Source organism: Gambusia affinis, linkage group LG15, assembly GCF_019740435.1.
Source record: "Gambusia affinis linkage group LG15, SWU_Gaff_1.0, whole genome shotgun sequence".
In the NCBI taxonomy this organism is placed as follows: domain Eukaryota; kingdom Metazoa; phylum Chordata; class Actinopteri; order Cyprinodontiformes; family Poeciliidae; genus Gambusia; species Gambusia affinis.
The window spans coordinates 20,195,596-20,222,287 of NC_057882.1; the positions used below are offsets into that span (position 1 = coordinate 20,195,596).

A 26,692-nucleotide genomic window follows, 5' to 3' on the forward strand; every position below is an offset into this window, starting at 1 on the left:
TCATACGACGTCGATAGCAATAAGCAGGGATCTACCCAACTCCTCCATCACAGCACTAAAAGACACACACTGCCAAGAAAAGGACAATATTTTATTGTTTTTTAATGTTAATTGATTTTTCAATAACAACAATCCATGGTAATACTAAATATTGTTTGATATGTAACATGTGTAATGAACTTGTATTAATTTAAATCAAGACTGGTGGCTGCAGCTCAATGTGAGCATGTAACCAATTATAAAGAAAAAGACTTGATCAATTTTTATTTTTTATCTTTCTACATGAAAGTTAAATGACTCATGATTTTTGTTTTCTCATCACAAAATATGCGTCTGATGTGCAACATTTTAAATCACCAAACCAAAATCAATTAGCCAGTTAACGATCTGGTAAAAATTTGAAACGATCAAAGGGATGGAAAGCCTCAGGCTCATTTGAAGCTGGAGAATATTAGATCCCATTAAAAACACATTAATCTTCAATTATGTATCTTTTCTTTATGTTTTATTCTTCTTTGGCTTGTGTGTGAAACATCATCATTCATAGCACAAAGTGTTTCTTTTATCATCTGTTTGTCTTTATGTTCAAAGCCGACAGAAGATTTTCCTCTTTCATCCGCAAGCTTTGCCAAAGGCTTCCCAAACAAACATGCTATCTTTAGGGATTTTCCATGAATACTAGCAACTTGTAGCTTCAGTAAAGAAAACTCATCTTCTATCAAACAAACAAAAAATATTTTAACCAAATTTATTCTAGTATCTTCAGTAACTATTCTCTAGAATTATATTTGTTTTGGATTCTTAACAATAGTAAATTTTCTTAAGAATTTGGTTTGCTGTTTTAAAATGTTGCAGTTTAGTTCAATTATTACTGTGCATAGCATATAATTTTTAAGTTTTCTTCCGCTGTATATTGGGTTCAACATATTTTACTATTCAAGTTGTGCATCAGTGACAACAGTTTAGCTATTTTACTGTCATTCACTCTATAGTCTACCATTTCAGTTTCTGCAGAACTAAACAACTTTTATTCTAATCTTTAGATAATGTTTTGGGGTTCTTGTGCAACCATTAAATTTAGCACACACAGTTTTCAGGTTCATGGACACTCACCCAGTGTGTTATTATTCATCAGCTGCAATCCATTTTGTTATTACATTACCTGCAAATTCATTTCTCGTGTTTAATGAAGCTTATGAGTACTATTTGGGGGGTTTATTTTACCTTATACTCACTATGAGGTTTATTTTTGGCATTTACTTTTAGAGAAAAAAGGTTGTTGAACCCAATGAAATACAAAATATATTAAGTAAAACTCCAAAGATCAGAGTGCCTTCTAAAGGTATTCATGCACCTTGAGTTTTTTTATATTTTTTCACATAGCAACCAGCAATTTCATGTTTTATTTGGAGTTTATGTTATAGATAACAAACATTGTAATGCATAATTCAGACGTGGAAGAAGGAGATTGCAAGCATTTCAGACATTTTTACAAATAAAAGTCAGAGTACTGTGGCATGTGTGCATGCTCAATCCATTTTGATTCATGCCTAAGTGCAATCCAGTGCAACTAGCTGCCTTCAGACGACAAGTTATAAATAAAGAATATCCTCCTGTATGTAATTTAATTTCAGTATAAACCTACTATTCTAAGATCTTAAGGGGCTTCTTGAGAACATGAGTTAACAAACAACACCAAAAAAACAGACGTTTAAAGCAGGGTTAGGGTTAATTTGAAATAGCATGTCCCAAGATAAGAACATCTCACAAAGCACTGTTCAGTCCATCTTCTGAAATCACAACAAATATGGTGTAAGCCAGCTTTCTTTTGGCAACGCTGAGCTGCAAGGCGGTTTTGCTGCGCGTCTAATATCATGCTATCAGACTGAGTAAACGGAGGGAGGATAATGACTTCTTATGTGTCCCCATAATGGGTCCAGCTTACAAATGCAAGAAGGTTCTTTGGTCAGATAGGATTAAACTGTTACTTCTTGACAAACTAATAATTCACATCAGCCTGAGCACATCATCACCACCATAAAACACAATGGTTACAGCATTATGATGAGGGTTAGTTTTCTTTTACCAGGGACCAGAAAGCTGGTCAGAGTTGAAGGGTGGACAGATGGAGTTCTTGTAGGTTGTGGTTGTAGAAGAATGAGGAATGAATTCAGGAAAGCATTGTACATGTTGAGGCACACATTAACAAATAAAACTCACATTTCTCTTTTTCATGTTGTGTTTTTCAGTTTCCCACACTTCTAGCAATCACAAATCAGTGGTTGCGTGTGACTGTAAGGGTATACTGGAGCATTATGATGTGGGACAAAGAGAAGGTCATCTGGTTTACTTGTTGGGGCACGACATGCAGGAGAGGGCACAGCCGTTCCTGATCATGAGCTGCCATGGCTAGTCTGTGTCATCCCCCAGTAGCCTGCCGCTCTCCAGATCATTTGATAAAGAGCTGCCAGAGGAGGAAGTGGAGCCACGGCGTTGTAACTGGCGGCAGGTATTTCATGGAATGGGGCAGAGCCGTTGCGACTCACAAAGAACTTTGCAAAAAAAAAAAAGAAATAAAAATGGATGTAGGAGAAAACATGCAAAAGATAAACAAACTTAAAAGACAGTGGAGATTTTTAGATGAAAGCAAAATAACAAAAAAATAAGCTGAAATACACAAAGTCAAACCAAACGAAAAAAAAGAGAAATGAGGCCGCTAAAATTATGATGCGAGTTCAGTGACAAAAAAGTAAAAAAGTGAAATACAGCTACTTAGAGTTAGTTTCAACATAGAGTTGAAACTAAGTAATTATATGCAGTCAGATAACAACTATACATATTTTTCATCACTGTTTTGTTTCAAAACATGTTTCGTCCAAGTCCCTAACTAATGTGTGAAGCTTGTGAAAGGACAACTAAATGATAATTTAAATCATTCAGTTTAAAAGAAAAAAAAGGTTAAAAAAAATCTCTAAAAAGAAAAGTTTCACTGTAATTACTGTGGAATTTGGCAAACAGAAATAAATTTGGTAATTGTAAGACATTAAGAAAAAGAAGCTATGCATCTTCTCATACACTGTATCTAAAATTTCAATTCAAATGAAGAGAAGTGATTGGTTAATTTTGACATTTTTAGATTAGAATTTTTTATTCAGTTCAACCTTGGTTATTGTGAAGAACAATCAGGAACCTCTTTCTTTTTTATAAATGTCACACACAGCAGGAGCAACTAACATTAAAAAAATAATAATTAAAACACCAAAAATGATCAATAATAGAGTTATAAAAAAATTCAACTTCTTATTCCTTACTATTTAAATTGTCTACTGCAAAATTTCAATCATTTTTTCATATCTGAATGTTACTTTGCACTCTTGAATTCTTTAGATGAACAGTCATGTTGCTCTTCACTCACCTCCTCAATGTCTGCATTCCTTCTGGCCTTGTAGATGAACTCTCCAATTGCCACAAAAACAGACAGCACTAAACCGGCAGCTAGAACAATGAAGATCCCACCAATGTTCTCCACACCCAAAGCGTTGGCTTCCTTGTTGTCCTCCTCTGGACAACCATTGCCCCTCCACCACTTCTCCTTCATCATGTGTAGTTTCCCTTCCTCCTGCAGCTGGAGGATGGCGATTGTGATTTTGTCCCTGTAGGGGGAGCCTGTCAAAGAAGACACAATATTCACAGAATGATTATTAAATTATTGATTTATTGTTTACCCTTTTATATTCAACACTTTTATTCTCTTAATCACACTTTGCAGCATCACATTAAAACAATGTTTTTAATTATTATTTGATAAGAATTATTTAGACCTGATTTGCACAGAAGTCCTGTGCAAAAGGATGGTCAAATTAGTTCCAAAATCAAGTTTGGGCTTCAGTTTTCAGTTCTGCCTGAATTATGAAGCTGTAGGTTTTATTTAATCCTGTGGTGCTCATTATTTTCAGCACTCATGTACTTTTCCAGCAGGGAGACAAGCATGAGAGTGTTGTTTGCTGAGAAGCAACAATTAACTGCCTCATCAAGTAGGCATGCTGGCATGAATGGAAGCTGAATTTGAAGGTGTGTAAAACTGTGCAAAGGTTGTCTTATTCTTTATTCCTCCTAACAATTACTGAGAAAAGGAAAACTTAGAATAGATCTTTCAGCTTTGGCTTTTGGTATTTTCCTGCCTTTTTCGAATTAAACTCCTAACCCCTTTTGGACTTATGCTGCTTTTCTCTATAAACTATCTATGATATAGCTACTGTTATAGCCACTCTCGTTTAGTCCATCTACTTGATTTCAGGTCAAAAAATATTTTAGAGGCAGTCCTTCCTCTTATTATTTCATGGCTTTTGTGCAATGGCCCCACATCATAAAGTTGCCATCTTGTTAAACAGCACTCTTATGTCTGAAAACCTTACCTTAACTACTTATTCCAAATACACTCCTTGCCTTGTGACCTTTTAACTGAATCTTTATCAGCACTCAGTTTGCGAACATGTGTACCTTAAGATTTCATTGAAGCTAAAGGTTACAGTTTTTAAATCATTCTTGATCTAAATCTGTAAGTGGGCATTGGAAAATACTTTCTCCCCACACCGGAAGTATTTTGTTTTTAAAATATGCAATATTACAGAAAGGAAGCATGCTGAGTCTGGATATAAGATGTACTAGTAATTGGTCAAAACTCTCAACAAAGATGTAAAATCTGTTTCCCTATGAACAATGACAATGGCTCAAAATGAAAATGTTTATAATAGTGGATGACAGCGTTATGCTGGCAGATATTAACAGGCTAAACTTTCCCAACACTGACTGTTGTTGTGGTTGGTGCTGTTTTGTTGAGCTGACCAATATGTAGTTCTTACTCTTGATTATCTTGGCAACTGCAGTGGTCCTGAAATAACTCTAATTCTATGTTAGATGTTCACAGTTTTTGAGTTTCCCACAGATTTGAGTATTATTTAATCTAATGAGTGTAAACGAATATGAAATGTTGTTTTAACTCCTCTTACCAATAGGGGTTCCTACTCCATAGCCCTTGGAGTCTATAAGCCCTCCGATCTGTGTGAGGTTGCAGTTTCTTTGGCTGATGTACTCGATGCTAGTGGATTCCATCAGCATGGCATAATCAGTTGTCAGCACACGGGTGATGCCTTCCTTGTTATTCTTTACTAGGGCTGTTTTCCTGCTGCTCATGAAAGCCCACATCTTTTCATAGGTGGAGATCTTTGATTTCTGAAAGAGAAACACTGGGAGTGTGTGCGTGTGTAACAATTATTCTAGATGCATATGCATGTTACAGTGAAGCAAAAAATAATACTGAACTGTTTAATGTGCAGCCACAAACGTGAGTAATTGTAAAATTACAAAGTGTATAGCTCATTGTGAATGTCTCTTCTTGCTCTGCCAGAGAAAATGGGACAGCTGTGTGGTAAATCTCCCCCAGCTGATTCAATTTGTTGAAGCCATCCACCCAGTCAGCTTCTTCACATAGAGGCAGCCATAATCACTGGCTGCAATCTGGGAGGATAAAGCTCAGCATGAATCAACCCCACTGAGCCACAGCATGTGAGGAGAGGTGAATGTTGTGACGCAAGATATAGACAGTTCTACCGAAGGACACTATTACGGTTCTCCAAAGGCTTGAGTCACCTCTCTGTTCTTTATTTTATTATTTTTTTCCCAAAGAGCAGAAGACCAGTTTTAACTAATCTCTGAGCAACGTTTTTCCAAGAGATAAAGCAATGTTGATGAATGCTATATTCATACATGAGTATGCAAGTATGGAAGCATTGCAGACATTGAAAAGGGTGCGAGGCTGTTATATTCATAAGTAAAAACGTTTAGCATTTATTGTTAAAAAATCTCAAGACTTGCCTTAAAGAAAGTCATTGTGGATCCATCCCTCACTGCCCCGTATTCAATCCTTGTCAGGTGAGTGTTGCGTAATTCCAGTTCTTTCAACTGTCAGGAAGGCTGCCAAGTTGGCCGTGTAGGAGGATATGATAATTAAAGTGAAAAACCACCAAATACCCCCAACTATGCGGGTAGACAAAGCCTTAGGCATCACCTCAGAGCCTGGAGAGGTTGCAAGAAAAAAAGAAAGTTAAATGGGTAAAGGTTTAAAAGTGTCTTAAAAGTACTGCTGGAATGGAGATAAATAAGTGTATGATATATATAAGCATATTAAAAAATTTTTTGTTGAATGGAAATACAGTGTATTGATGGTTAGTGCAATAAAATACAAGCACAGTTTACAGCTATATTGTAGATATTGTGTATTTTATTTTTGTTTTGCAGTAAGAGTTCTTTAAATTGTATTTCACAACACTTACAACATATGCAAGCAGCAATTTGAAAAAGAAATGGAAACCCCTTGAATGGTGAGATGTATCATCGCATTTTTTATATTAATCTTAATCTGATTGGACAGAAGCATGTGCATATAAACAAGAGCCTGCTGTAGATCTTGTATATTTTAAGATTTTTGGTGACTTCTTTCAGTGTCTTCTGGTCTGTTCTCTGGGTGAATGGCTTCGACAGTCAGACCTAAGCATTTAACTTTCTGTTTAGAATGTTCTCTTCTCATATAATATTTTCTAGCTGATTTCAAATATTCTTGAGACTTTTTTAAACCCCTTACCAGAGACTTAAGCTGTTACAATCCTCTCTTGGAAAGCTTCAGGCAGCTCTTTTCCCCTCATCATGGCGCTCATTCTCATTTTAGAAGTCAGTAGTTGACTAAACTAAATGTATGAGGTGTAAACAGGTCAAATTTGCTTGGAAATGCTGACTAATGATTTGCACCTGATGTGAAATTTGAATATTTCGCCTTGTTAAATGTAAAACTGTCTGAATTTATCCTTTAACACCTATGACATTTTTTCACATTTTTTGCATACTGAAAGATACTTTCTGATTGTTTGGTTTTTGTAGACATGTTATTTAAATGTTTTAGTATGGCAAAAGTATGTATTAAATAGCCTTATATCAAAATGGAGGAAAAACTGTCTGTCAGAAAGTTTTTCACAAGCCTGTATATTGTAAATCCAAAAGAAAGAAACAATGCATGTAATTAAATAAAATAATTATTACACTCTCTGATGCACTGACAAGCTATCAGTGCAGCCTTCTTACACTGGTTGTTTAGTGTATTGTTAGTCATCTATTGCAGCCTCTCATATCTACATAAATAAAATGTCCAAATTATCCAACATAACTCTCACAATGCTTAAAACATGACAATTGTAATTTATGTCTTGCCCTTTAGCAAACACATCTTCTAATTAAAAAACACGCAAAACAGGAGATCTGTACTATTACCTTTTAATGTTTGATACCTATTTAAGAGTGTATTACTGTGATTGTTTGACCAGAAACTGTTGAGCAATGTGAAGTTGTTCTGTACCAAAGTTGAGGATGGATTGCAGGCATGTGGGTTGTACCACTCATATGGTGTAAACCTGAAAGACGAAGAGTGACACTGTGAAAGAGAAATAGCGCATAGCAATTCACATTATGTTAGGCCATAAGCTTTGTTTTACAGTTAAATTCTTATCACTTCAAGCAATCTATTTTCAGTCAACCTTGAACTAAACAGTTATGTTTTTGAAGATTAGCAGAGACAACTCTTTTAGGTGAAGACTCCAACATAAATTGCTAAAATGGGAAACCAACTTGTGGCCTTCATCAAAACCTACTGACAACATTGACATTGCTCAGATTCTAACAGTCATGGCTGCTACCTTAACCTTACATGCATAAATCTGCCAAGTCATGTTTGTAACAACAATCATTTCCACATGCAGTAGTTTAGTGGTTTACCTTGCAATCACAAAGAGCACACAGCTGACCCCAGTGCAGGCTAATAGCACATACATCCAGATGTCTGGGGACAGAGGGTTGAGGAAGGAGAACACGCCTGGTCAATAGGTTTGGTTTAGTTCTTTTATGTATATGAAGCCCCTTCCACTGGCAGACTGAGAAATTTAATGACTAGTGAATCCTGGACTGAACATAAGTAGGCAGATGCTACTAATAGGAGGATAGGGTCAGGAGCTCAACACAAGAAGATTAGTTTTTACATGATAGCAGGGAAAGCATACAGTCAATGCCATAATCCTGATTCCTAAAGTCATGAAGGGCTTGGAAAAGTCAATCACTTTTTCTCGAACATAAGTGATAGTCAAAGGAGCCACAGCAAGATCTGCAACCTGTTGTTAAAAATTTACATTTTTAGAGATTCAGTTTAAAGAAGAGAATAAAAAATTAGTAATGCAGAACAGTGAGAGTCACAACAAACTACTTTTCACTCACATGGTCGATAAGCTCCCGGACCATCCCGTTCCATTCTCCCTTATCATTCTGAGCTCCATACTTCCCATCACCCACCAACCGGACTTCATATGTAAAACCCAAGATGTTGGAGAGCTCTTTCAAAAGGTCCATGCAGTATCCCTCATAACGGTCGTTTCCAACCAGCTCCTTTTCAGACTTTTTTACCATCACATAAGGATTTTCCTTTAAAAATAAATAAATAAAAAAATAAACCTTACTATGCAAATAGTCTTTATGACAGTACTTCTATGAAATTAACTACATCTTGAGTTTTAGTCTGACGATACTGGCAAAGCGAACAGGAATTACATTTGGATGAGTATTAAATAATCCTCTCTATCTTTTTAAAATCGTCCTTCTTCTTCCTGTCATGTTCTGTTATTAACCCATCTTCTCACCTGTATGGTTGTGACGATCAGAGTCCTGTTAGCCAGAGAGTCTGTCACATTGGTATTCTTTTCCCGGTTGGGTTTCTCCATTAGTTTCATCCCCCTGTATGAGTTCCACACAGCCACCTGGAACCACAAACCAGATTTCAGACTAAAAAAAAAAAAAAACCTTTGCTGCTTTAATCGAATCATGCTACATGTGACACCTGCTCTACTCAGGGGATAAGAATTACAGAAATCAAGCAGAGACTTGTTAAGCTGCAAAAACCTGAATAAGGGTGTTATGTGATCACTAACACCTGCATCTTTAAAGGGACTAAACCAGTTCATTTTCTCATTCATTGGTGAAAAATAAAAAGATTTTATTTGTTTTCTTTTCAAGGCTAAAGAGGAAACTGGAAGCTGCGTCAGTGAACTGAAATTAATCATATTTTCTAACTCGGTGAAGTGAGAAATTAAAAGAAAAGTGGAGGTAAAAAGATCTAACACTAGTGCCTCCTTTTCAAATTTCTTCCTAATTCATTGTCCTAAAACATTTACCTTTACTTGGCAGAGCGCTAATGATTTTTACCAAAGTGCAGAAACTTTTATGTACATGACAACAGAGGATATTAACATGAAGAAGTAATTCCAAGTGCCTTGGTGAAAGGCCTACATTCACCTCATCGCCCCACAGGTAAACCAATAAATAAAATTCTTATTTTCTTCTGAAATAAAAACATCTGTTCATTTAGTGATTTATTTGAAAAAAAAAAAATCAATGAGTTTTGAAAACAAGAATTGAGAGCATAAATTTGTATTTCTTTAGCACAAATATGCATCTATATATTTGTGCTAAAGAAATACATACATACAGGATCAGAAGTTACATACACTCAACCTATATATCCCCAAACTGTTTTATGTGTCCTTTGTACTAGGAGCATCCAGTAATGCATCATTTTCTACCAGCTAGCTTTTGATTTGACATTTAAAAAAATCACATTTTCTTTCATCTTTAGTATTACTGTATGAGAAACAAGATGCTGCCACAACCATGCATAACCGCTGATACAGTCTAAGAGGTTTTAAAGCTTCCCCTTAACTTATTGAAACAAATCAATAAATATTTTAAACATGTTAATCCATTCCTTGTGTTTAAAATGTATAAATTTACTACTTACCATTCCTTGATTTTGAAAGGCTCTAAAACTGTGTTTTAAGTTCATTTAACACTGGAAATATTTGAACACATTAGAAAATCTAATAAGCTTATTTATGCCAAAGGAAAATATATGAGACTTTCTGACTGGAACTATAGTATTTATATTTTTAATACTATTTGAACCTCAAATGAATCTTGCATAATCTCACTGGTAAATTTTACTTATTGGAGAAACAGAAGTAAATTAGTACAATTAATCAGAATGATCTTGTAAGTGTTAATTAGCAATGTAGTAAAAATACATATTTTCCACCTCTGAAATAACAGTGTGAAAAACCTTTTGCCTCTTTTCACTGTAAATATATATTATTTAAATTAATATTTTGCAACCATACATACAAAGCTCAGTTTGGATGTAACATTAAGGGACTGACACCAACAGGAACAGCATGAATGAAACACAGGCAGCAGAGTCAGATGGGTTCAGAGGCAATAAAGGGCAACAAGGAATCTGTTCTCTACACGATCCCAGTGTGTGTGAATGAGGTTGGCCACACCAGGCAGTTTAATCCCAACAGTTATCAGATTAAAACAGGCATCTGTCAGATGGATTTTCAACCTCTCAAATCTTCTCAGTGTTTAAGAGCAAAGGGTCATGGGAGCTCGTGACAGTGATGCAGTAAAGTTAAGCGCATTAACTTATTATGCGTCACTGTTAATAAGAACTGGCAATGACAAGCCTTTCTCTTCTGGCGTTCAACTCTCTAAACAAAACAATGTTTTTATTCTGGAACAATGGCCTGTTCTGTCAATCACTGCAAAGAGGATGATGAGCAGTGAATGCATCAGTGCCTCTGACTGTATTAAACTGAGCTTAAAATACAATTGTAGTAATTATCTTTGGACCTAAAGACGAATGAAAAGTCAGCACACTACTGTAGAAAGTAGTATCTAGAACATTTTATAGTGTTCTAGAAAAAACTGATTCAGAAAGGCAGCAATGTGGGCAGAGTGAATGTTTATTTTTGTCACACAAAGTGGCTGAATAACTGCTAGTATATAGTAGTTATTATAACTAGAAACTAGGGATCAGGACTCAAACATGAGACTTCAGAGCCACATAAAGACAGTTGCAAAATTGGCCTTTTGTCACCTGAAGGACATTTCTAGGATTAAAGGATTAATGTCTCAGCAAGATCTAGAGAACCTTATCCATTTCAGATAACCTCAGAAATCTGACCAACTCAAATAGCTGGAATGTCGTTTATAGGTAGTTAAGGATGAATTACTAGATGAGTTATGGGTTTGCTGTATATAGCATTGCAAATTTATCATGTGTACCAGAGTGGCTTCCAATAAACACTGTCATAAAAACTGACTCTCTCTCCCTCGTGTGCTTTAAGAAAAATGCTAAGAACCCTAAAGCTCATCCGTACTCAGAACCAAATCACACTGGAAAACCATTACCAAAGATTAGGAGCATACTAATCCGAGCCAAGAAGGAGGCTGGAGGCAAAAAAAAAAACACATTTCCAGAGGAGTCAACAACTTTGAAGGAAATTACTTTATTTCTTACTTTTATTCTTTACCACCTCTTCAAAGTGTGCCTAGCACCCAAAAACCAACCCAACTGCAATGAACTGATAATCCCATATTATTACCATGAAGTCAGGTGTTTTATGAGATGTATATTCCATATAGTAACGAGGCCTTAAGGATTAGTGTTAAAAGTTAAAAGGGCAGCGTAAAATTAAACTGCAACATAAATCACGGCCTCTAGAACTTGACAGCTGATGACTGTCCACATAGCTGCCTTTCTGACAACTGAGACAGATGGAGTTGGGAACTTAGTGCACAAGCTGTCTAAGAGGATGGACTGGTTGAACATCTGTTCTTTGGCTCAAATGTTTCAAAAAGTACTATAGGAGTATTTGACATCATTTTAAACTCAAGGAGATATTTTAGAATTTTTAAATTGAGATCCTTCACAGAGGTAACTCTCCATTTAGCATAAACAAAGATTTTTTTGGTCCCAAAGAATTAAGCTAACTGCTACTTTGGAAATTATAACAGACTTCTACAGTCTTGAAACAACTAGAGTCTCAAAAACACCACAGGAGTTTTTGCAAGTTCAATTTGATCACCCTTTAAACCATCATCAGATTTGCTTTGGATAGCCATTTATATGTTAGCGTATAATAAAGGAAAGAGGATTTAAATAAACTTGATGTTGGTAAATTTACAGCATTCTATTTTTATCTATCTAGCTTTCTTTCTTGCTTTCTTTCTTCCCTACTTTCCTATTTTCTTTTGTCTGTCCTTCCTTTCTCTACCAAGAAAAAGTTTTGTTGCTTGTCATATCAATCAGAACCAGCACCCAAAGCGCATAAAAGCTGAAAAGTCAAATATAGCATAGCTGTACACAAAATCATTGAAGGGTAACAGAGTTGACAAGGCAGGTAACAGAAGAGGTGGGTGGCATATGGAATGTAAAACACAGAAAGGTCTGGGGAAAAAAAACAACAAAAGGCTTCAACCAAACAGGGCACAGAACAAACCTTCATCCACCTTTTTGTGAGGCGACTTGTGCCCTCCAAAACTCCCTTTAAAAAATGTGAAGAAAGCAACATAAACCACAGACAGCATGGAAAGAAACAGTAAGTTGGTAGAACATTAATAATACTTATGTCTCTGCAAATTTACAGTGTGAAAAACATATCTTTCAGTCACCCACCAAATACAGACCGAGCATGATGTTTGTGTAATAGCCCGCTCTTCAGGTGGCTGTACTCACTCTGGCAGTGCCGTCTTCCTGGAGGCTGATAATGTCCAAATCAAAGTCTCTCCTTAGGCCATCTGTCTTATTAAGTACAATGTGCCCTGTCAGTCCATCCCACTGTGCCTAAAAAAGAGACACAGAAAGAAAAAGAAAGAGCATCAAGAGAGTGTCTAAGTTCTTTGAATGTGGAGGGAGTGAAAGAGATACTCTGATAATTCGCTCCCAGAATGATACGGGAAACAAAGTCACATATAAAAATAGAATATTCCTTGATTGAATTATGGGTCGCATTTTATTACAGACGACTGGCCCAATCAATGGATTTTGTTATGTGATTTTATGGAATTATTCAACCTAAAAACTCCTCAGAAGTTTATTTGCCTAGTTTAGACACAATGTGAAAGAATTAAAGGGAAAATAATGTTGTAGGACAGAACATAAGTTCAATGCCACAAAATATTTTAACCCAAGATAAACAGTTGCCATGTGTGCTCCACACACCTTTATTAGTCCACACACATTGCACTATGTAAAAATAACAGGATGATGTTAAAGCAGGGAAATAATATATGCTTTGCGTATGAGTCATTTAATGACACAGTCACTCAATGGGTACAATTGAAAAATGTAAAGAGAGAAATAATTTCCCTATACATAGAGTAATGATATACATTGATCAATAAAATCCTAACTAATGTGAGAGAACATCTTTTGTCATTGATCATACTTTGATCATTTATCAATTAGTTTGTGAAGCTCAGCAGACTCTCAGTTCAACCAGGTGTTTGCTAGATGCTGCTAGTCTAGAGGAGCTGTGACTGTACAGGGACGGGAGAGGTGCTGGTCCAGCTTAACGTTCAGGGCGAAAAAGCTCTGATGGGGACTGTAGCTCAAAAGAAGAGCTTTGTGGAAATAGGCAGGGCTTTATGACAGCAAGTGTATTATTAATATTGTACTTCACACATCTGGCCTTTGTGGAACAGTGATTGCTTCATGCGCTAAAAAACTTTTAACTTAATGCCTTTATTTTATTTTAAAAAGTGAATTATAATTAACATATATAAAAAGATGATTTACTGAAGTTGCAGTTACAATTATTGTATGACTTTTTTTCTGCTTTCCTATTGCCCTTTACTCTTCAGAATGTTGAGACAGTGGTACTTTTTTTTCCCCTTTTTTAACCCTTACTTTATGAACTGCTTCAAGTACAATATATTCAGCATTTAAATTGAGGGTTCAATACAGTAATACATCAAATTACAGTATTTCGATTATGTCCCTGGGGTGCTTTCTTTTCATAAATTATTAACTTTTACTTAAAGTTTTAATACAAAAGGCATAAAAAAAGGTAATTTAGAAAAATATCTCTCTTCAATTGTTGCAGTTTAAACCACAAGATATTATTCATATTTCAAGGATTCTCTGAGGATATTCTGAATGACAAAAGACTGCCTGCCAAGGTAAAATAAAAAGTAATTAACTTCAGTCAAAAACATATTGAACAATATGCAGTAAAATATTCAAAGAAAAGAGAAATCAAACTTATTGTAGTGTTAATGAAGCATGATGTCAAGGATTATGCTAGCTGCTCTTGCAATCAGACAGTCTATTATTAAATAACAAATAGCACAGAAAAATGTGTGCTTCAAAAACCAGTAAATAAAACTAGAGGCTAAAGAAGAAAATTCAAACAGAAAAAAAGCACACCATTAAGAAGAAAATCCAAGCAAGGGGATGGAGTGATAACATTCTCCCTCCTAGGCAGGCATCGGTCCTCGACTGGATTTAAGACTTAAAGGGATCAAACTATTTGAGCATCAAAGGCTTCATTTCTGTCTGTAGGGCATTCAGTCAGACAGCCGGGCTATAGGCTACAGGTTCTCAACCTCTTAGTATATGAAAGGCATGTATTTTCATATTGACTCCTTTCATATGGAAGGGACCAACAAAATATATCACCTCACTTAATAATAAATTTGTTTGCAATTCAACTCTAAAGCTTTGGCAGTATAAATGTAAAGAATGCTGGTGCTTTAAATGTAAAGAATGACGGTGCTTTGAAAACCAACTCTGCAAATTCTGTCATTGCAAAGCTGCAGCTGCTGTCATAATGTGGATCATTTTCTAACGCTTACCTCCTTGAATAAGTTCATAAAGCGAGGTCCAAAGCGCCAGGGTTTGTGGCGGTGACACTGCAGCGAGCTGACGGCCTAATACCACCCCTTTAAGACTTTAGCATAACTTCACCTTGTACACAGCATCAAACATCAAGGCTGCATCTGTCTATAGAGAACATACAGAAAACATATGTGTTTACTTTTTAATTATTCAGAAGCAGCACTTTAAATGACTACTAGCTGTAGACATTGTAAAATGAAAATTAGATGGGACTGCACAAAAAGTGACTACATGCAACATAATATAATATATTGCTTATGTAACTTCTTTAATCCAATCAGATGTGTTTGTGACCATATTTACAGTTGTCATTCTACTTATGTAATTTTAATAGAGATGGTTCTTGTTTTGCAAGATAATGTTGTAAAGGTACACACCTGTCATGATTTAGAAACTTACTGTGAAGAAGTCTTTTAAGTCTCACCTCCCAACTGCTCTGTGCGCTCTGTTATGCCACCAGATTTTTAAATTACAGAAATACATATCAATGACTTTCAGTCAATTTTGTGAAGGTTTAGGTAAATTCAATATATTCTAGAATATTCATATACCGGTATCTAAGTTGGAGTTGGAAACATAATGATTTCCTCAAGCAAAACCTGACCAGCTCAGATTATAGAATCCTCCATAAAACATATGGTGATTCAGAGGATGCTTAAGGAAATGTCAACCCGTCTGTCAAAACCTTAAAGCTAAAGCAGAACTGGACTCAAAACATATCAATAAACCCCCGTGGACAGCCTGAGAATTAAGGAATTGACTTGAAACAGGCAGTGCATGCAAGAAACCCTTTAATATATCTCATGGCTGAAAAAAAATCTACTTTAAGGAGAGAGGCAAGCTTTCCTCAGAATAATGTCAGAGACTAGGCAATGGCTCCAAAAAGCATTTAACTGAATGAATTTCAATCAAAATTTGTGACACTATCTATTAGGTGGTAGGGTCTCCTAAGACTGCATATTGTTATATATATCTTTTATTCAATTAACAAAAAAAGTTATTTTTTGTTGCTTATTTGCAATAGATTTTCCTGAGAGAAAATTAAAAATAAGTCATCATTGCCATTGCTTTATAGAGAACAAAACATTAAATAGGATATCTTGATTTTTTTTCCCCATTAATATTGTGAATTAATGGGGAATTATGATTTCATAATGTGATACATTTATTAAGACTCTGAAACAATTAAAGAACATAAATCCTTGATGTATTTTTAGATCTGCATCTGAGAGGAACATCTGTTTTTAGATTATAAAATGTTCTGTTTGATTTATCACTCTTCAATATCCTTCAACATCTGTCGTAGCTTTTGGGTGTTTACATATTGTCAGATCATCATCTGGCATCACTGGCTTTGAGCCAAGACTTACTGTCATGACTCCTTCCATCAGACCACTCTCCTGTTTGGGAGCCTGTACTCTGTCCGAAGCCCACTTGTCAATGGTTGAAGCTACCCACGGATCATCAAAGTTAAGTAGTCTGAAGCCAGTCATGTTAACCCCACTGTAACGGTAGGGTTCCAGGTCCAGAGCGAACAAATCCTGCCGGAGTAAAGAGCAGGTGAAAATCAGAGGAATGAAGAAAACCTGAGTACAAGGAGAGAAAGAAAGTGATCTATGATCACTTTTAATCTCTAGTCAATTAACAACATTTCTCAGTCAGAAACCAAAACAATCTTTAACTATCTCACCAAAGTTGTGAAGAAAAAATGGTAGTATTCTGTCATCATCCCCATAGATGAAAGCTGGAAATAATAATAAACACATCACTTATAATATCTCATTATAGGTTAATTAAAGAGTGAATAAATAACTAAATAATTATAACACACTCTTTGATTTTCTTACAAGTTATGTAAATTTAAAATAAACACATTAAAATCATGCAGAAATCAAACTTTCTGCCTCATTTGTTTTCATCAGGGTTCTAAATTCAGTAAAGACAGGTAACGTCCTTGTATTTGTGCATAACTGTACATTCATTCAGAAGCATTGAGTAAAATAGTACTCAATGCTATTTGAGAACTAGCACTGAGATTGTTAAAGGTCTGTGGAATATAAAATAAAATGCTTTTGAAATGCTACAATAAATATCTTATGTCTTTTATTGCTATTACTCAAAAATAAAATGAAGGGAGGGATAGTGAATACATTAAATAGCTTCTGCATGATTTATTACTTTATTATAATGTGCTGTTTAAAAAATTTCATTGAATGTAGTATTGCCAAAGGAAGGAATGTGTCGTGAAAAGGAAATAGAAAAGGGATATAAAGTAATAAAAGTAGTATCCCTGACCTGTTTTAAAAGTTCTGAAGCTGTACGGTAAGAACAGTCAAAGATAATAAAAAACTCTCTGTCTTTCTTCAGTTTGTACTGTATGTGCGTGTGTGTTTACCTGCTTCAAGTTTAATTTAGCTGGAGCTTTAATCAACTCCTGCATCCGCATCAGACCTAAAATAACATAAGAATTTTAATTATTTACAATTTAATATTTTTTCTGGAAATTTCAACTTTGCTTGGGACACTTCATGGAAATAATTTTTTCACTTCGTAACAGCATCCACAAATTATCTGTATTATCCACACACAGTGCTGAAATAGTGTACAGTGACTGTATGGACCCATAACATTATGTACTCATCAGATTTTTTTTTCGGAACAAAAATCCGGGAAGAAAAGTTTCCAAATGAAATATAAATAAATTGAATAGAACTAAACTGAATCACTTGCAAATATGATCCATCCATATTACAAAATTGTTGCATTCTAATGTTTTTCCTCCTCTCAGATGTTTCTTCTTAAAATTTATGTCAGCCGTTGCCACTCCTGAGCAAATCCAGATCAGCAATTTCCTATTATCAAAATTAATTATGTCAGATTTTTTTTGTCATGATGGAAGCCGTGCCAGGAAAAAAGCCTTTAATTCCAACTGCTGAACTTGAGGAAGTATTATGTAAAAGATATTTAGTATTTTGCAAAACTTTGTTAATTTCTGACTGATATTTTACAGATATTAGCAGTAAAGTGGTGTAATAATAGGATCAATTTGCCTTACCTGTGCTGTCTTCATAGACCACTGTTAGTTTCCTCCATTTAAAAAATGTGACCACATCTAGGATGGCCCTGGCGATGGCTGTATATTCAGGATATAGGTTAATAAAAAAAGTGTCTTTGTTGACAGGCACGCCAAAGTAAAACGTCTGATTTGATGTGAGGAACTTCCAGAGCATTGCAGATGGACTGCACTGCACTGACAGAGGAGCTGTGAGAAGGTCCGAACACAGCCACTACCCCGAGAGCTAGCTGGTCACACACTGGTAAAAGAGAGGAAAAAAACATTAAAATAAATTATTTTAAAGTAAAATAGATTTTTTTAAAGAGGTTTTACCATGTATCTGCATATCTTAATAGAAAAAGATCAGGCACTTTGCACCATTGTGTAAACAAAATGCTGAAATCTTGTTTACACAACAAGGTGTGTTCCGTCTTTCTTTAGAGGTCGTTATCTGCCACTATACTCTGGTCTTCCTCCCTCCCTTTTGCAGAGCGAATCATTTTGTTCTGGTAAACTGGATTCATCATATTTATTAAACATATTCATTGGAAATAAATGCTTGAAATGTATCAGAGTAAGGAAATAAGAAACATGTAACTTCCACTTTTTGAACTGAATTACTGAGAAAAATTGTTTTTATAATAATATTCAAATTTTTTTGGAGATGTACCTTTATTTAACGTCCCTTTTTTCCATGTTTTTGATTCTTAGTGATCTTCCATGTTCACATATAAAATTTTATATATCTTAAATTTGAAACAAACACAGCTCCATCCATCCATCCATCCATCCATCCATGGATGGATGGAAAGAAAGTCATGTGTGGGTCTTAAATGCAGTATGTCCCACTGATGATAGGTAGTGGTCTATGCTGCTGTCATCTTTTAGATGCAGCAAAAGGTGATTCCGTGTCACCGAAAGATGATTGCATACCTCTTCTAGAAGCCTCAAAGCCATCAAAGACGTTGATCCTCTGAATGTCGTAGGCATGATTTTGTTTTCTCATCACAAATTTACAGCAAACTTGAAGGCTAGCTCATCCATGCTCACTAACTCACTTTCTCTGGTCTCGAAAATGCCACCTGGACACAGAAATGATGAATTACACTCTGTTGTGTTATTTTTGGCATTTACTTTTAGAGCATGACACAATGCACACTGTCTGGTTTTTTATTTTTCTAAAACAATTTTAGTGCATTGTTGAAGCTAGTTTGAAGGAGCTTGAAAACCTACAAATACATAGCTGTGCACCAATTTTAACACATGCAAAGGATTTGATATGAATTATTTCAAAGTACAAGTAGCTATAAATTTAGTATCAGAGGTCATAAACCAGAATAAGGTGGACTTCATCTGCCATTTTTTTGTCCAAGTAAAAAGTTCCATTTTGATCTTATTTGTGCACAGAATCCACATTTTTTTTCTGAATCCACTACATGACTTATGACAAACTGCAAATGGGACTTTCTGGCAATCTGTCAGCAATGCTTTTCATAGCATAAATAGCCATAGCTACACTTCTTAATATGTGTTGTTATAAGTGTAAAACTAATGTTTATTATGACTTATAACAACAAAATGCACATTTAGTTTCAGCTTCTTTTTGCTTTCTCATTGCAGAAAAGTAGTGATTCCAGCTACTTAAAGCCGGAGAAGGTCTAAAGTACAAAAGCAAGCCACACTTCTCTGGCTTTTACAGTAACAGGGCCCAAGGCTACATCCAGCTGTCAGCATACTTTGAAGAAACAAGCCTGTTAAGTCAGACTCATGAAATTGCCTACAAACTCCTCATCAGCATCCTGTCATTCTGGTGCGAAAGATGTGAAGCGAGGACTCAAAGGCCACATGAAATGGTGGTAGCACCTATCATGCTAAAGGGAAGAAATGTCAAGACTGTGATGGCTTATTGTTAAATTTCAAAACAGACTTTTGTCAGATGAGTCAGAGCACATCAGTAATTGTCAGAGCAGTTACCTGAGAATGTGGATGAAGGGCTTCATTGAATCTAATTCCCAACAATTTGTTCTGTTTAATCCCTGCGACAGACTAGCGACCTGTCCAGCGTGACCCCGCCTCTCGTTAGCTGGAGATAGGCACAAGCACCCCACCTGACCTCTCTAAGGGACAAGGGTGTACAGAAAATGGATGGATGTTTGATTAAGTCTTTTTCAACTTTTGAATGTTTCCTCTCTTTCGCTAACTCCTGATGATGAATAGCACAGAAGAAAAGGTAATGACTGCCCCATCTCACAACTATTCAATAAACTCAGACAGCTTTAAACCCACCAGTGAAATTACATTGGTCTGTCCATGACCCTGGCTGCAGCTTGAAGAAAGTGCTTCCTACAGCAAAGATCAATGAGGACCATAACTGTCATTCGTTGTCTTTGAAAACAGAGCTCTTAATTATTTTGAAAACAAAGAGTTTTCATTTTCAGGAATTTACAACATGCCAAGCTACTTGTATGTGTATCACACATAAAACCAAAAGTATAGGGGGTTAGTGGAGAAAGCAAATCAAACTAGTGACATACAGTGGACTTGCAAATTCTTAAAAAGAATTAGAAAGAATTTTAAAATAATTGGTTGTAAATATTTTACACTGCTGAGCAGAATTTTTGGTCAACCATTCTTTGAGGAATACTTTTAATTCAGCTGCACTGGAGGGTTTCGAACATGAAGGGCCTATTTAAGGTAATGCCTCAGTATTGTTGAACCCCAGGCTTTGACTAAAGTGTGTTTGAGCTTAAGATCACAAACCAATGGCCAACCTCTTTCCCTTTAGTATTTTCTGATCAAAAGCTTAAGTCAAGAACAAGAACAAAGTTCTTTCTGATCGGTTCAATTAATTATGACAGCTGATTCAGGCCCTGCAGCAGGACAGCAGCCACAGATCATCACACTACAATCACCATGCCCATATTACACGTCAGCATGATGGTCTTTTTAGAAGGTCTGCTAGCTGTATGTCAGAATTAATGAGACACTCAACCTCCAAAAACTTTCACTTTTGCCTTGCCATTTTTTGAAAATCAAGAGATATTTTGTCAAAAGTGAAATGAGCCTTTTGTTCTTTTCAGTCATCAGTGGTTCTCACCTTGAAACTTTTCCATGGAGCTATTTTTGCACAGTTTCTTGTAAAATCATGAATAATGACCTAACCTGAGCTAAGTGTGGCCTGCAGCCTTTCAGATATTGTTCTGGATTTAAAAATGGTTTTGCAGCATCCTGGAAGAGTTATCAGAGTAATTTTTGAATGCCAGCCACACCTGAGAAGGTTGACTCCTGTCCCGTTTGTCCATGTCGTGGACAATGGCTCTCATTGTGGTTCAAAAGAATCCCAAACCCTTTAAAAAATATATTAGTAACCATTCGAGGACTGATAGATGACAATGATTTAGGTTTTAATCCGTTGTAGAATTTCTTTCGGTCAGTGTATTATTTCATTTTATTTTATTGATAATGTATTTTGATCACTGTTTGGATCTTGTGCTCACTATTTTTGCATATAGAGTAGAATAATTTTGCTGGTACTTTTATTGCTCTTTTAAATCCCTAGGTTGTTTTTGATATAAACCCTGTGAAGTTTGAGTTGAGTTGAATTTGATCTCGGTCTTCTGGGATGAGTTAGGAGGAGCTACAGAGCTACTTTGCAACCAAAAGATCCCATTAGGATGCTTCCTAGGTGCCTGTATTTGTAGACTTTCTGCACATGTCCCATTAGAAGCAAATCTAGGAAGTATCTAAAACTCATTGAAGGGACTATATGTATACATTTATATTATTGCCCAGGAACATCTTGAAATCTCCATAATGTCCAGGAGAGAGTTGATATGTAGAGGAATGTCTAGGTGTCCATCCTGAAGCTTCATGACTCAATTTCAGATGGGTGGAAGAATGCATAGGAAATTCAAGTTTAACTATATTTTACTCTTTTCAATTAGAAACTTCCATAGGCTTTGGGGTGTCTTGATAATTTATTGCATATCTCCAGAAAATTTCCCAACTTAGTAAAATTATAATTCTGCTTTGGTAAAGAATAAAAAAATATGTTAAAAAGTGCAAACTTTTTGTCTCCTTGCATTATTTGTTGAGGGTTTTTCGCAAAGCAAAACAAAAATGTGTATTTAATTAGTGTGTTAAGGGTAAAAGGGTTAGAGGGATGGAGGGTTGGGTGATCAATTGATGATACAAAGAAACCACTTCTAAATTCATGTAAATTGTAGTGTCACTGGTCACCATACAGCATTAAAGTAATCAAAGAAGTAGCTTACAGAAATATGTACAGTACAGAGAGATGGATGGGTGTTTTGTCTGCCTCCAGTTAAAATAAAACACATCAAACAAAAAAGGCAGACCCAATCGATCCATTCAACATAAGATGAAGATGTTTGGCTCTGTTTGTAAGCACGCATAACCTCACCTCATTCATCTTCTACTTCAGTATTTAATGACAAATAATTAGGCATGACATGAGTTCATTTGTCATCCCCTTCTTGTGGAACAGCTTTGTCTGTACTGTGGTCTGTAATGGCTGCAGTTACCTCTTAAAGGGAGGACTTTAATGCTCAACAAAGAATTAATGTAGCCCAGAGTACTAAAAGCTTTCATTCGACTCCACAATAATGAGAAATAATTTGCCACAAGAGCACACAACCATCTGGCATAAAATACAAATGGATGTTAGGACCTGGAGGACTCAAAAAATAGCTTTTAGCATGTGTATGTGATTTGCAGGTGGGATATATTTGCATAAAATTCACACGCAGTGAAGATGCACAAAGGTGGCAGAAAAATAGCTAAATTGTACATGATTGTTTTTCGCTAGAAGTTATTGATTTTTTATTTCTCTCTTGGTTTTAAAGTTTAACATTCATTTGTAACAATGATTTATGTATCTGCAGTATTACAAAAAAGATGCTATGTGAGAATTCCAGATTGTTCTACACTTCATATTTCTATACCATGTCTTAACATTATTTATTTGAAATAATTTATAATTGATTTTGTCATCTATTTTTATTTAGGGGCTGGTGTGACAGTTAAATAAAAAAACAACAACAAAATGGAATTGTTGCACGATACTTTTGAGGTACTGCATGCGCCGTACTCTATTTTCATTTAAAGAGAAACCAGCCAGCGAGACCAGAAACGTAAGTTCTCCATGATGTGTTACTTACATTGATCAGGTTCTAAGTACAGATGAATTACATTTAAATGTTAGACGTCCTATTTTCTTACCCATTACTATGTAACCTCATCACTGATTGTACGTTTATCCACTTATCTCCTGAGGCTACTACGCCTGTGCCTGTGCATGGAAATCAGAAAATTAAGTGGTTCCAGACTTTCATTTGCATATTGGGTGATATCTGGCAAACCAAACTATTAACATCAGTGCCTCTCTGAAGAAGCAAGGCAGATTGCTCCGGTTAGGTAGCAACAGGGAAGTAGTAAATATATCTGAGAAAAAAAAAGACAACGGTTTTTACATTGGTGTTCAAAGAAAGCAAAAATACTCCTCAAAATGTAGAAAACAATTAGAAAGAATGAAAGACGTACAGTAAACTGAAAGAAATGAGATAATTACAGTAACCAAGGGGACTGGGAAATACTGTTTACTATTTTCATAGCCTCTAGTCTTTCATTTGAATCAGGTCTTAAGTGGATGTTCATTATCAACATCTATGCCAGAAATCAAAGGAAATGTTTATCTTTTTTAATCTCTATTCTTTCTGTAAATCACTTTATAGTCTGCTGTGTATGGATTCTGCTATACAAATAACCTTAGAGAGATAAAAATATAACATACATGTTTGGTCAGCACTGCAGAGTTTGGGCAGATTGAGAACATATTAAGATTCAAGGAACTTTTTTCCTATTGCTACTGAATAAAACTGCAAATGCAGTGGTTTTATAATGTAATAAAACCACTGCATAATATTATATAATATTATAATATAAAGCTTTTTGTATATGTTAAAAAAATCGTTGTGAAAGTAATGACATTTTAAAAATCACATTGCAAGTTAGCTTTGCAGGTTGTGGGAGGGATAGTGATGATGTATATTTTGTGAGGCCAGCTGGCAGCAGGATTTTAAAGTAAAGAGTAAAAAAGATGACACATATGGTTTCCATTAAACATGATCGCTGCACTACGTTATCTACCATTGTCATTTTGAGGATAATGCTAGTAACACATCCAGTTCAGATATTAGGCATTCCCAATGCCACACTTCTTCTTATACTAGCTTTATCTTCCTCTGAGGATCACTGAGAATGACATTTTCAAAAGAAAACTACCCGATTTCAATCTCTGGTTGGTTTATTAGTGCATCTGTTATTCAAAACAGAAATGGCTTCAATTTTCTGTTTTCTCTGAACTCTTGCTGCAAATCACAAGTGATGTCCCATCTTGCAGAGCATTAAACACAAATAAATAAGAGCATTTGAGCAATTTTGTTGCATACTGTGGCTCTCTTTTTATAAGGCCTGAATTCCTATCAGTATAATGAATGACCTCATTACTGAGGGAGGCAACACTGAAATAAAACTCTGTACACATCCTGTGTCAAAATATCCAAAGTATTGCGAAATGCAATAACTGTCTACCTAAAAGCTCACCTAAATTTCTTGAGAAAAAATAAAGTAAAATATCAGGTAGATTTTGTTGGCTATATACAGTATAAATGCATGTAACAACTTCTGCTGCCAACTGATTCTGTTGAAAACAATATGTGTAGAGAAACTCTGCAGTTCTGCAAATCATCATATGCAAACATGCTGATTGTTTAATGTAAATGTGTTGGAGTTGGAAACTTCTAGACTTGTGTTGTTCAAAGGATCTGAGTTGAATAGCTGAATAGCTAAAGCTGAACGGATTGCTCCAGAACAGCCCTGAATATTAATATGACACCCACAGCTAAACCCCAGATCATAAATCCTCTGCAAGTGCAGCTGGACATTGCCACAAATTCACAAATACTGTTCTTGCCAAAAAGAAATCTAGCACAGCAGGATCACATGGCATCAACTTATTTTCTTCCAGAAGTCCTCAGATGTTCAAAACTGGTGCTGATTTATGTGTTCATAGTAAAAATTCTCTTATGCCTTGCTCAACTTCACAATGTTATGACTTGATCAAACTAAAATACAGAATCTTCTGTCCATCCATAAATACTGAAAATGGGTAGCCCCAACTTCAAAAAAGCAGTAAAATTTCTGCTACATTTTTGTCAACATGATCCTAATCCATACTTCTCAATTGAGATTTCTTGCAACATTCAGACTTTTTTTATATTACAGTATTACAACATCACATTTTATAAATGTAAAGTATTTTCTTTTTGGAAGTTGATTTTGTACAGACGGAACAAGGAGCTGCTAATAGGCTTTTAACCAGTACAACCAAGAGAAAGAATGTTTCTCCAGTTTTGGGTTTAATCGACTGGCTTTTTGTTGATTCTTTTTATATCTATACAGGTATGATGATAATTGGATTGAGAATTATCACAGGTGTACTGAAGCAATAAAATATAAGTAGTGAACAGTAATATTAGTTTCAGCTGCTTGTGTAGCAAGACGTTTAGTGACTTTCTGAGGGCATAAATGTTCAACCCAAATATTTTAGGGCATTGTAAAAAAACTTAAAAAAGCGTTAAAACATGATGAAAGAGTACAGTTGAAGGAAGTAGTAGTTCTTACTTTGATGGCTTGAGAGTCCCTTCTTTCATCCCTCCATTCCTTCCCTAATACATTCCAATCTATTTCACTAATCTCAAATTGTGTTTAGAAATTAACTTAACGTGAACAAATCCCAGTTTTAAGGTTCTCTATTAGGGATATTCTGAGGCAATACACATTTCTAACAAAACACAGAAGAAAGCCTTTCCTTTATCACTGAATTGAGATGGTTAAATGGTATCATAATTTTAGTGTAAACTTGCTTGAGAGAAAAACTATTCTCCATCCATTTTTTGTGTTGACCGGAGACCCTGCAGCCCTGGACGGTTAGCCATACTAACCGATTCCAAAAATGGAATTGGTTAGTATGGAGAGTCCCACTCCATCAGTGGGACTCTCCTGTAATCACTTTTTAAATATTTGCCAATGTGTAAAACTGCAAACAGGCTTCCTTAAACCTGCAACCTTTAGCGGTTTAAATTTATTCGTGCACCTCATATCTCCCCGTGTTTTAATCTACTTCATTGATTTATGATGACATCAAGGAACAAGAAACTCAGTCTCGCAGGCTAAAGCACACAAACATCTGAAACTGAGATTGTTTCAGTTCACTGATGATAGAAAGAGATACTGAACAGCATCACAAACTATTTCTTATAGTAAACATGGAAAGTCGGACACGCTTGTAATCTTGTTTCTGATTCTGTCCTGTGCGTAAACAGGTGTTGCGCTTACCAATTCTGAGGACTTGTGCAGAAGCCAAACAGAGCTCTGCCGCGACGACAATGTAACAGAAGAGTCTTTTTCGGTGCTCCATGGTTTTCCAAGCAAACTCTCTGGGAGTTTTGGGACCATGACCGACCAAAAGGGTTTCTGTCCAACCGAGGACACCACGGATGGGTCACGGCGACGCACGGCAAGTTTTATTCCCAAACCGATACGCTCCGCATCACTCCATCTACAGCTGAGGGTACGGTGAAAAAATTTACATTGAGACGCTTTCTTTTACAAATAAGACTTTTAAAATTTAAAGTCTCATTTTCAAACTAAAAAAAGACCAAGCAGGAAGGGTGGCAAAACAAATCCACCGGACTGCGCGCATCCAAGAGGTGCCAGCTTCAAAGAAACGC

The 26,692-nt window shown here is 35.7% G+C and overlaps 1 protein-coding gene across 1 annotated transcript; it reads right to left on the reverse strand.

The window, feature by feature from the left end:
- On the reverse strand, positions 1 to 26,665 carry grik1a (glutamate receptor, ionotropic, kainate 1a). Its single transcript, XM_044141517.1, is given in 23 exon segments — positions 1 to 69; positions 3,416 to 3,666; positions 5,010 to 5,232; positions 5,875 to 5,926; positions 5,928 to 6,102; positions 7,369 to 7,460; positions 7,822 to 7,976; positions 8,082 to 8,210; positions 8,314 to 8,517; positions 8,733 to 8,849; positions 12,426 to 12,470; positions 12,662 to 12,769; positions 14,782 to 14,883; positions 14,885 to 14,929; positions 16,195 to 16,365; positions 16,515 to 16,568; positions 17,120 to 17,204; positions 17,206 to 17,275; positions 17,880 to 18,027; positions 18,029 to 18,138; positions 18,813 to 18,890; positions 18,893 to 18,961; positions 26,298 to 26,665. Coding segments are annotated over 23 exon segments (2,634 nt in total). The 5' UTR covers positions 26,380 to 26,665.
- Between the last annotated feature and the right edge of the window lie 27 nt (positions 26,666 to 26,692).